This window comes from Atta colombica, unplaced genomic scaffold (assembly GCF_001594045.1).
Source record: "Atta colombica isolate Treedump-2 unplaced genomic scaffold, Acol1.0 scaffold87, whole genome shotgun sequence".
Classification (NCBI taxonomy): domain Eukaryota; kingdom Metazoa; phylum Arthropoda; class Insecta; order Hymenoptera; family Formicidae; genus Atta; species Atta colombica.
This window is the reverse complement of record NW_017259580.1, coordinates 30,694-43,655: the sequence shown is the minus strand read 5'-3', so window position 1 is coordinate 43,655 and position 12,962 is coordinate 30,694. Positions and strand designations below refer to the sequence as shown.

General features: G+C 35.5%; 1 protein-coding gene across 1 annotated transcript in view; it reads right to left on the bottom strand.

Moving 5' to 3' along the window:
- Positions 1 to 12,962, bottom strand: part of LOC108693051 (histone acetyltransferase KAT7) — a gene marked incomplete at its 5' end in the record, with an annotated part of 46,529 nt that overhangs the window by 2,958 nt on the left and 30,609 nt on the right. The window contains 3 exons of the mRNA XM_018201715.1: positions 414 to 520; positions 1,974 to 2,120; positions 9,858 to 9,951. Coding sequence (XP_018057204.1) covers positions 414 to 520; positions 1,974 to 2,120; positions 9,858 to 9,951 — 348 coding nt within the window. The remainder of the gene's footprint in view (positions 1 to 413; positions 521 to 1,973; positions 2,121 to 9,857; positions 9,952 to 12,962) is intronic.

Genomic DNA, 12,962 nt, shown 5'->3' with positions numbered 1-12,962 from the left:
CACATAAAATATTAAGATTTATATAACATTTTCAAAAAATTTTTTCAAATTAATTATAAAGTTACGGAATATTTAAATTCAATTTTGTATTTTTCTATCACAATTACCCACAGTGACCCTACTTTATGTATATGTATACAGGCTTTGGCCAAAAATATTAGACATTTATGTATATTCTTTTCATCTATTTAAATTTCTTTTATCTGTATTTCCTATTGGCTATCGGCATTGTAATTTAAAGAGTTCTTAAAATAAAGAATAATTCATAACAAATGATCATAAATCAATTTTTGAGCTAAAACATCATATAATAATAAATAAGACATCTAACACTTTTCGTCGAGACTAAACACTTTTTAAGACTAAAAAGTGTTGGACTAAAAAATGGTGGCTTATAACACAAAGACGCTTACTTGTTTCTTCAGAATGATATGCTTGCCCTTCCAATATTTCATCATACCGAGGGCCTGTAAAGTGCTGACAATATCATATGAGTCGATGGCCATTTCCTTGCTGATGTCTGAAAAAAAAATTACCGAGCATGTGTGTTTGTTTCTTTGTCTCTTTCTCGTGCGTTCATGATCTTTATTGACCCTCTCCCCTTTCTCCGTTGGAAGTGGAAATTGTTGAAAAGTCTCAAAGGGACATATAATAATCCATCTTATAGAAGAAATTTGTTCCTCTTGACGCCATACAGCAACAGTAATAAAATTGAGGGCTAATAAAAAGAAACACGATGAATAAAACATCGTGAATTTATTACTATTTATATTTCTGTATGGAAATATTTTATGTATGAAGGATATTATCAACACAAAAAAAATTTTAGCACACACGTTTCGAAAAAAATATTTTCTTTGATTACGTCTCTTAGTTACGCAAACTCGGTTTTCGACAAGTCACTGGTTAGAAATATATTTTTTATATTCTAAACTACGCTGTAAAAAATGTAACCACGAGCTTCCTTTACATGTAAATGTAAGTTTATGAATGAAATTAAAAGTAATGAACGATTTAACTGAAAATTAAGTTACAGTAATTACTTAAATGAACGTGTACTTTAAATTTATAAAATTTAATGTACTTTTAATAAAATTTTCTGAAAAGTTCAACATTAAATTTCATAAATTTTCATGAAAAATACATTAAATTTAATGTAATGTCATGAAATTAAGTTTAAATTGTGTAAATTTAAACTTAATTTTAATGAAATTTAAGAACATTTGTAACAATGTAGAAGCTATTCAAAACTGCGAGGCAAGGATTAAAATAAATAAATAATGTTAAACTAAGTATCTCAAAAATTAAAATTAATAATAATAAAAATAATATATTTATATTCATTTTACATCACTCGATTAATTATGGATATTGAATTAATTTAACGCTAAAAGAAATAATAATAAATTTTAAGAGCTTGATGGTAGAAGTTGCAAAAATGCGGAAATGATAAATCACATATAATCTGCTGCGGTTTTCAGCGACTGGACAGTTTATCCTGCCCTTCATGGATACAATTATTCAACCGCTAAAATCAGTTACGTTGGGAAAACTTGACCGGATCAATAACAATGCAGCATAAATCCTCTGCTGACAATTCTCTTGTCTCAAGGCACTAAATCTAAAATATATAGATTCAATAATATCCACTGAATTATTACAAAATATTGAAATAGAATAACTTTTGATTAAATAGCGAAAAATGAGGAGAGTTAGCAAAGTCTCCTCTTGTCAGATTGCAAAATTTTCAAGAAGTTGCTGAAAATTTTTGCTAGAGTCGCAACGAATGTAAATTTTCTCTCCACGAGAAAATTACGCTTTTGAAACCAAGCGTTGAATCAGCAGTTCAAAGCGAGACTTCTAGCAGGTGCGTATTAACGCACTTTCAATCCGCGTATAAATATTTAAATGCCGCTCCGTAATATCAAAACTGATGACTGGTAACTGTGACGATAGACTTCGCGCTGACCTACCTTTTACGGAGATCTCCTTGCCGCCAAAATTGCAGAGATACTGCAGTAGAACGTCTTTCCAATAGCTCCGATACGAGATCAGGCCGAGATCCGAAAGCGGCTTCTCCGGTGAACCGATTTTCTTCTCGACTCTCGTTAGCAAGTAACCTGCGCAGCGAACAGGTTCAGTTTATTCAAATATTAATGCTATTTATCAAATTAAATTTAATACAAATATAAGTGAAGATATTCGGTTAAAACGCGTCTTGCGTAATAATATCTTTTACATGATTTTTACAATTTCCAATTTAAGTGCCGATTATTTGTTGATTTTGAAACACATAATATCAAACTGAAAAAAACTGGAATACTAGTAATCATATATAAGCGTGTACTTAAAACGTTCTATTTGTTGTTTGTAGATAATTACATTGTGAATTTAAGATAGTACTAGTAAGCTGTGCAAATCATCCATCTCGATTGCATCAGTTTATTGCTCAGTTTGTTCATTCTGTTATTGTTAATAAAGCAAAATGCAAAATGTCAATGGTGATGTAATATACCATAGGCAAATTATTATTTTCTACATCCACGAAGTGATTCTTAATTTCCATAATTCATTTTATTATAACTCTGTATTTATTATAACTGCGTGCGTGGGTGTGTGTGTGTGTGTGTGTGTGTGTTTATACTTGTTTATACAACACTCTCCTACTGTATTTAGTTTATATTTTTGTCACAAGATTTTGTTTATAACCGAAGAGAAAAAACCTTTTTAAAAGGTAGAATCAATATGGTCAACAAGAATAGGATCTATTGGAAGTACATATCGATTGTAACGTTTCTTTGACACTTTTGTTATTCCAGATCGTGGATTCTAATTCACCTGCTAAACATCATGGAAATAAGAAGATGAATTCATTGTTTAGAAAATAGTACTTTGTATTCTTATGTGTCAATATGTTAATAAACTTATTTTATTATAAAAGTAATATTTTATTTTCCATTTTATAATATTTTTTTTTTTTTTACGAAAAAGGAGGAAACATACTTAGATCATATTAAGTACATATGTATCAATAAAACTCGTTCATCAATTAATAATCTTTTAAAAAAAAATGAGATATAATAATAAAATTAAAATATTCAATAGCTTCACTTTAAGAAAATTGTAATTCCAGATATTTCAACAATTTATATTTCAATTGATGTAATAAAAAAATATTATGGTAATATATTTTTCGAGGTACAACAGTTTTCGTAGCCGAGATTAGTAAGCACTTCATAAGTGAAATTTCTAAAGCATAATTGGACAACAAGATCCTATTATACATTTAAACTGAACGGGCAAGTGGCAGAACGGGCCCGGCAGAAATAGATGCGACCCTGGCCAGCAGTGCCCGTCTACTCCTGGTTGAATGTCCGTTCCGCCTCGTTTGTCCCAAGTATTCTGCGACGAGGCATCAAAGAAAAATGTATAGACAGCCGAGAGAGAGGGAAAAAAGGAGAGGAGAGGGGGGGAAGGGGGGAGGGAGGGAGAGAGAAAGACAGAGAAAAAGAGAAGGCACCTCGAGGCACTTCGCCACGCGGCCTGCCTGCTTCTTGCTAGTGAATCGGCGAAATGGTCTGTTGCGCGCCATCCGTCTGTCCGTCCACGTCAATGGAATTATCCAAGAGACCAGTTAAAAACCCGTTTTTCAGAGAGTGACTTAAATGTCAGATCCAGATCTACCGCAACCTAGAGTCGAAGATTGACAACGCATGCATTTAAATGCTAACCATCGATGCTCTTATCAGAAACAGGTGAAATTTATAGGAAGATGAACTTATTGATCAAAGTATGGATCTTACTTAGGAAGAACGTTGATTGGATTCCTCTTCTTTGGTCGTTTCGAAGCACAAGGTCGAAAATCAACTGAAAATTGGACTTTGTTTCAGTTAAACGTCGATTTTCTCGAAGGATGAAATCAGAGAGTAGAAATTTATAACAGGGCAGGAATTCCATTTGATATAATCCTGATCATTTTATGTCCGCGACGTAAATCTGAAAATTATCTTCCACAAAGATTCTTGCTGGAATGACATGAGGCACCGAGAAACATCAAGAGAAGACGAGACTGATCCGCGGAATTCAAGGCTGGGATATGTAAAAGTCAATCTCGAGAGGGACGGGATTTAATGGACTCGCACACTCGCTCGTTCGTTTACGTTTAGCATGGATTTCGCGAGTTGATAACTGCATCTTGCATTATGTATAACTGATCTCACTATACGCCTATGCGAGATTAGAACGTGTACGATAGATTCGTGGTAGTATCCAGCATATGTCATGTCATCTACGTTAGTGTCATCCTCATATTCCCGAAATTACCTCCCATACCGTCAGCAGGTTCAAAAGCTCTCTCATTAGCAAAGTAATCTTTCCCGCTGCCGTTTTCCGCCGAATAAATTTTGCCGCCTCCGGAAGATGTTTATTTAAAGTTCTAAACGTACCGTTTTCGCACGGCTGATAGATCAAAGCATGAGATAATTAAATGTTAAGAGATTACTTGTGATCGCGAGGGATTGTGGTTGCATTTTTGATTCATTGTCCCGAATCTCTTAATCTGAAATCACCGGACGCAATAATCGCAGACGTATTTCCAGGTATAATGAGGTATGAAAATTTACTTGCATCTTGCAAAGTAATCCGCGAGACACAAGCTTAAGTGTTGCTGGCGCATTGATACTTTTTTGAAAAAGTTATCATTGATAACTTATTAATGATTTATTAATGATATATAGCGAGAAAAAATTTTCTTTCCTTTACAAGGAAGACATAAAAGGACAGACTCTAATCTTAATAATACAATAATTACAATTTTATAATTATTTTCAAAACTCATATGTTTAAAATTACTTTCAAAAAATATTATTGTGGATAAATAAAGACAATTTTATTATAAAACTTGTATATAATATTTTTTTGATATCTTGAATAGTTTTAGAGATAGATAACAAAAGAAATAAAAAACCGGTTCACCTAGTAAGGAGTGATTTCATTTTATATATAAAACGGTTTTTTCATTACTAATTATTCTTTAAATAATCATTTATTAATCTATACAAAGTTTCATTAAAATCATAATTTGACACTTTGCGTGGTTCTCTCGTTAATTTCCTTGATTTTGAATTATATAGAAAGTTCAAAAAAGACACTGAACATATTTTTGCCGCGAATTTTAAAATTCTTCTTAATTCAGTCGCAGACGGTTTCAAGGTCGCCGATATGCATCTATCGCGCGAGTTTGCGAGTTTGAGATATCGGCACGGATTCACTCAGCGCTTCTTCTCGTTTGCTCGTGGAGATGCTTTAGACCTCTTTATTCCAGTAGACAAGGACGGACAAGAGATGGGAGAGACGTGTCCCCGCGGTGTATTCGGGACCAGGACATGCCGATTCTGCGTTCACATTTCCGTGCCCGTTCCAGGGTGTTCCCGGCCGGCGATGGGTTCAATGACCACACCGCTCCATCTCCTCCACCTTCGCAGACCGCGTATCTCCGGCAGCAGAGAGGACACTTCTATCCACCCCCTCCGTCCGCCTACAGCACTCTGCGGCCTCACCCCGCTCTTTTTCTGCACCCTCCCTCTCCACTTCGCTGCTGATTACTTTGGAAGGGTGGAATGCATTCATTACGCGTTCGTTCAGTTTGCAGACTTTCGGGATCGAGCGTGTAGGAAAAGGACGCGAGAGGGAGAAGAAGGGGAGGGAGGGATAGGGAGAGAATGGAGAATCGGAAGAGGGGAGGAAATTTGAGGAAATCGAGAAAGAGGAAAACAGTGACCATCGGGCGGTGAGAGAAAGGAAGATGGATCGGTGTGACGAGAGGGAAGAAGGGAACGAGAAGAAGAGAGGGGGGAACGTCCTAGTCGCGGGCAGGGTCGGCACAACGAAGGGCGCAGAACGAACGAGGATGCGAATCGTGAAAAAAACGCGAACGATGAAATTGGATGCTGTTGAGAGGAGTTCGTTGGCCCCACGATCGAAGCATCACTGACGAGGAGATTTACGATTCATCAGCAATATTTATCTTTCGTGCCATTCAGTGGGATAACGATGGCACGAATCATGATGTTTCGCAAAACGATAATGGGATTTCACTTAATTTAGGAACGATTCACAATTACATGCATCTTTACTCGAAGATGGATAAAGCAATTATGTTGGTGGAACTAAAAAATAGTATCTTGATAAATGTCGATGAGCTCGGAATTATAGTTTAGAATTTTACAGCTTAACCGTATTTTTCAAGTATCCAAACAGATCAATATCAATATTAAGTTTCAATTAAAAAGAAGCTGTTTGTTCATCTTAAGTTATAATGAAGGAGAAAAAAAGAATCTTCTTCCTTTTTTCTTATTTATTTATAAGTATTCGATAAATGTAGTAATTTTTCTCTTTTAGATATTTCTGCTGTATTAGCTGTTCTGCTGTAATCTACTTTTAATTTTAATATGAAAAGCGAAAGTGATTACTTCGATTAGACAAGATACATTCATTTCGCATCTTAGATTGTTAAATCAGTTTAATCCTTTCTTTCCTCTCTATATTGTCATTTCTTTCTCTGGACCAAAGAACGATCAGTCTTCGAGAGGGATTGTGGCAACCTTGAGACAAAAACGAAATATCGCGTCAATGGGAGGATAATATCGCAACGAGATGGTGCGTATCCGCCTTTTCCTCTTTGACGAAGGCGAGAGATACTGCACGCCACGCCGACTCTGCCCAGTCGCAGCAGTGTTACCGCCGCAGTAACCTCTCACCAATTCCCTGCCTCCCTTCTCACCCTTTCGTTGCCCTCCCCTGCCGTATGACTGGCGTATACCCTTCGTCCCTAGGTGTAGGGGAAAGGGCGTCGGTGACCCTGCCAATCCTACGTAGGGATAGTGGAGCGAGGTCATGAGAGGTCATACGATTCCGAGCCCTTCAGGCGCCCTGCGTTGAGCGGGGGAGACGAATCGACGGCGACAAGAGAAGGGCGAAGAGTGCAGTGGTGGTGGTGATAGTGGCGGTGGCGGCGGAGGCGGCGATGGCGTTGGTGACGGTGGTGGCGGCGGCGGCGGTGATGGTGGTGGTATAGGGCAGGTACAGGGAGCCTGTACTATAGAGATCAAGGTGTGCGGAGGAGCGGTTGCCCAGAAGAGAAGGACGCGCAGCGTGCGTGAAACAGGAAGTACGGGTGTACGCGTAAACTTGTATGCATGTCTGCACGCATATACGCGACGTCGATATCGGTAGTGGTGCAGTGGGAGTCGATCGATGCGGCGAGACGCCGGGCGTCGCACTTTCCACGCACACACAAACACACAGCCTACTTCACTCTCGGCAGTAGTAGTGGTGATCGATGGTGGACCTAATGCTACAGTCACCATCACTATACATCGGCTCCGTTATCAAAAACACTGACAGTGTCCGTAATATCGAGGAAGCGGTATATCGATATTACTCTCATGATCATAGACATTGGTTCGATTTGAACGTTCACGAGCTACTTCATTCTATTCATCTTTCTTCCATAAGAACGAAGCTTTAGAGTATAAGTGTCTAAATCAAATGCAATCAATCGATTACGATTTACGATACGATTTACAAAATTAGGGACCGTGTAAAAATGTGACATTTTTTTAAAAATATTGTAGACATAATATTTACACATAAGAATGTAGAATTATTAATATCAAAACTGTGATTCATTAATCAATTGACGAATGTTGAAAATAATTCAATAACAATGAAAAGTAGGGAATAATGAATATTGTGAGAATAATACCATAGAGAGATAAAAAATAAATCAAAATAACGAAGAAATATTCAAATGAACTTAGATATGCTAAAATTTTTTTAACAAAATCATTTATACAGGGTGTTCTAAAATGATTGCCCAAATATTTCGTGTGTTGGTAGAGCAGACTAAACTGATTGTGAGTCGAAAAGTCCTGTGAGCCTTTTGCAATTTTCGCAATAGTTAATAAAATATTAATTACTAAATATCGCCGAATATTGGTTGTCAATAATTTTTTACTCAAGTACCATCAATTTTTACAGGAAAGCATCAAGTGACAAAAATTGTTTATTTTCTTCTCATGGAACTTTAAGAATTTAAAAAAATTTTTTATCAACTTTTTAGTACTACATTTTCTTATTGACAACTATTTTTACCACAGCGATTTTTAGTACTTAATATTTTGGTAACTATTTTAAGAATTGCAAAATGATGAAAGACTTTTCGACTTAGTTTAGTCTATCAGCACATGAAATATGTGGCAGTCATTCTGAGACATCCTGTATACAAATGAATTTAAATATACTTTTACTTAAAGCAATTTTGGATTTTTATTGTAATTTAATGGTTAAGCTTCGTCTTGTAGAGGGACTTTTTCTGTAAGAAAATATTACCGGATTTATTTGAAAGCGACTTGATATCTCGCGGGTTTCTAACGCCCGCCTTGTACAGTCGAAATACAGCCGGTGGCGGAGTCGATGGCACCGACACTGGATGCAGAAGGGAGAGGGAAGAAAGAAAGAGAGAGAGAGAGAGAGAGAGAGAGAGAGAGAGAGGATGCTGTCTCGCTCGCGGAAAAGCCGGCGGGGTTGTGAAATCAACCCTTCCTTCCTCTCATCTCACCCCCGTCGACCAACCGACACACCACGGCAGCACAGTACGTCGACCCTCGACCAACCAACCAACCAACTCTCGACACACCCCTCTTTCCCCTCATACTACTATCGGTGTAGTAGCGCCGCGATGCCCGCTCCCGACGCCACCGACACTCGCTCGGCATCAATGAAAATGACGTCACGGCAAAAAGCCCCGCGTTTAATTATCAAAGCTATGCGCCTCGCGCCGCGCACATGAGTGTGCGTGCATGCGTGCGTGTCGACGGCGACACGGCGACGACGATCATCGACGAGGAATCGCCGTGCAGTCGAGTTCGTCATGGAATTGGCACGTAAAGCGAACGACAGGGAAAGAAAGCGATGCGATCGCGCATTCCGCGACGCATTTAAGCATCAAGCGTGTTCGCGCGCTCAGTGATAATATCGATCGCAATTTATGATGAGAGTACATTTTCACGGACCACTCGTTGATCGACAAAAAGAATCGCACGATCAAAATAGATGATACTTAATATTCGTCAATTTTCATTACGGAATTCGTTTGTTGTTGAAATAGCTCGAGAGATTTGTGAAAATTTTAATGGAAGTCTTAAAAGATGAAAAGATGAAAAAAGATAAGAGACGCTTTAAATTCACAGCGAATTTATAAACATAGTCTACACCAGCTCGCTAGAATACGTAACTTATCAATAACAGCGATGATTTCAATCAAATAATTATTCTGATTCATAGCAAAAATTCGAAACACAATTCTTCGTCGTCGTCGCAAGATGTGCGTATAACATATTTTGTGATACAATTTTGTGATACCGGCTTTCATCTCCAATTAAATGAATCGTTAGAAAGATTGCATCATGTAGGACAATACTTAAAATAATTGTTAACACATTCGAAAGTGAATGTAATATCAGAAATGGCTAAGTTATAAGGAAATAAAGAGAAGATAGAATATCACAGTATATACAAATAACCGGGATAATTATAAGAATAATGGATTACTCGTGATGTAGCATGCTAAGTGCTAAAATTAAAAATGAAAGGTCCGAGTTCAAATCTTAGTAGATTCTATGAATTTTTCGTCTGTCCCAATTATTTCCCGTTAATATCTTAAATTCCACGCAATAAGTAAAAACAATACTAGAATAGATCAGCCTTACAATGTATTGCATTAATTACAATATCAGTTTATATTGATGTATCAATTGATTTGAGCGAGACACTATTGTATCTCCTGATATACTTACTAAAGTCAATGAGCAGCCGGCCATAGCCTTGTCTCTGGTAAGGCGGTAGCGTTAAAATACAGGACACGTTGTAATTCAAAAAAGAATTCTTCTCCTGGAACACATAGACGTTAAAGTCTTGATTAGAGAATGCATGGGAGAATGTTGTTAAAAGTACATCGCCGCTGGTTTATCATCTCCAAGATTTTTACAAATTAATGATTTATATTACTACGTGGAATATAGTTATTATTACTACAGATTATCTGAATTTTTATCAACGTATGATTTTACTTCGTGCTACATTAGGAGAAGTAAAAGTTATAAATGCATTCAATATTAAAGGCATGATCGATATTCCGCTCATGAACACATTAAACGCGTTCTCTACAAAAGTGTAAAACGAAAATATATCGCAACAAGAAAGGAAGATAAGCATATTCGTAACAGTATATTTAGAATAAAATCTATTATGACTACTTGTATGACATGATCTTTCCGGAGGAATTTTTTTTGTCCGTCACGATATAACTCGAAAAATTAATTAAAGATCATCGAGAGCCCTTCCGGAAGTTTCTCCCAAGAATACCAGCATCAATTTTTCAGTGTCATCCTATAATGGATTCGCGGAACTCGCGAGGACCTCATCGTGGAAGAGTCATGCACCTCTGAAAGAGAAAGAACCGCCGCAATTCCATCAAAAGAGTTACCTTCAAAAACAGAGCACATACTCGGCTACTGAATAAAACACAAGGTCTTGTATTTTTCACGCGACGTAATCATATGCAACATCAGTTTCTTTTTATTAGACAAAATCTCTTTCCAAAATGCCTGGTATATCTATCTTAGATCATTCATTATGGAAACAATAATAAATCGGACTTCTTGAAATTCCGCTAAAACAGGCAAGGAGATACGATGGCCTAACTTGATCGATGTCGATAATACAGACTTTTTCATTCCAAATTTAGTTTCTTATATTATCATTCTGTCTCATTCAAATGCGTGCAACTGTTTCTAACATACAGAAAAACTATTCTCATTTTAAGAATATCTTCTTTTATTTTATTAATTTTAAGAATATTTTCAATATATAAAACTCGAAATAAGATTATATAGCGTTAAATCGACATAATTAGCTTATATAAAAAAATTTGATTTAATTATATCAAGAAAAATATATTCAATAATAATTTTCTTGATTTCAAAGAAAATAATATCGGATAGAAAATTACTTCAAATCGAGAATTATGTTTTTAATTGATTTTAAATTATTTTTATTTGACAATATCTTCCTCTTAGAAAAAGCTGTTTATATTATTGAATTGTTTGATTTAAAAAATTTCATAATAATTCCTTAGTCTTATTTCGAAAACGATTCATGTTCACGAATCTTACTGTATTATACCGCGATTAGTAGCAACAAGAAAACGGTGCTACGTGATCTCGTATGAAAGTGATCCACTCGATTATTCCGATTCTCCATACACAAAGACAGTTTTCGAGCAAGCATTTCATCGAATCTCTATCCAGACATTTAAAGTGTCGTCCTGGCCGTGCCTTGAACAATTGGAACAGAAATTCCGTGAATGTAAAAGAAATGAACTGACATTGATTATTGATTATAAATGATATTAAGTTATAAATGATATTTTGTTCTGACACTGTAATATATTTCAAGTAACTTCATCAATGTCTGAAAACATTCATAATCTTAAAAGAAGTTTAATGTATATTTAACACCACATAAAGTTAGAGTAAAAATAACAGTTTCATCTTCTTGATATGACATTTTAAATGTCGAAAGAAAATACTGTTAATAAAATAATCGTAGAGCTTTTTAGATAATTATTATAACATTAATATAACAAATTATTATAACATTAATATAAGAATATAATATTATTAAATTCAAGATTATCAAATTCTTAAAGCAACAATGATTGCGTTGAATAGAATATAATCGTTTTAACTTGAGAATAATTTTTATTTCTGTGCATATTGCAGCACGATCTAGCAAGATCAAGCAAGCATTCTAAATATTTGCTAAGCATATACACACGTAAATTACGTTTAACTTAAAATTTTTATTTTTTTCTAAGCTTTCAATCTTAGTTCTCAAACTCAATATTATTCATTTAAGTAATCCGAGGTTTGCTGAATATTTGTGCTACTGATATGAATTATAAAACTTTTATATCATAAGCAAACTTTAATTTCAGGTTACAGTTACACGAACCAAAGCAAGTAAATTCTTTCATTTTTATGCGATCTTCTTGTGAAATTAACACATTTTACTTGTGCATATTTTAATTCTGTAAAAAAAAATTTTTGCAATCCGCAAAACCAGTTCAATTTTGGTTGTATTGTAATTTATAATTGCGTGGTAATTGGTGTCCAGTGAAACCTTAAACCCACCTCGAAATCTTATTTATCGCATTTGCAAAATGAATATCTGATGTACAAGGTGTCTCGCGTTTTCTAATAACCGATTTTTGTATTCCTCTTGAAATATCGATCGAGAAACTTTTTTTGCGTTTGCCATGCTTGTTGACATCGTTACTTCCGATTTCAAGTCATTTGTGCTGAAAATAATTTTCTAGTCCTTGTCCTGTGATGCTAAGAACCTTTAAAAGGATATCAGTAAATGGTTCAGCTTCATTCATTTATTAATTTAGCATCGTTAAAGAAAATACACGAAGGATATGTCCTGTCACAAACATATGAAAAATTGTCGCAAGAAGAGCAGAGAATGGTTGTCAGAGAACAGAATTCGATTATATATATAATCCAACAGATATGATAAAATGCAATTTCTCTAAGGATATGTTTACGCAAGAGTCTCGTGTGTTTAATCAACGTATTCAATTTTGCAATGAATGTAAACAATTTATTAACATCGATAGAAATCGTTAATATATATCCGGTGTATTTTAATAATAAATGCTGAGAGATGCAATAGAATAACATCTAACAGACATGAAAGAAAATTTCCCTCCATATCTCTCTCTCTCTCTCTCTCTCTCTCTCTCTCTCTCTCTCTCTCTCTCTCATCGTGAAAGAAGAATTTAATCTCTCAGCCAAGACTACAAGTTATATCTCGGAGGCGATAACTATCATTTTCCA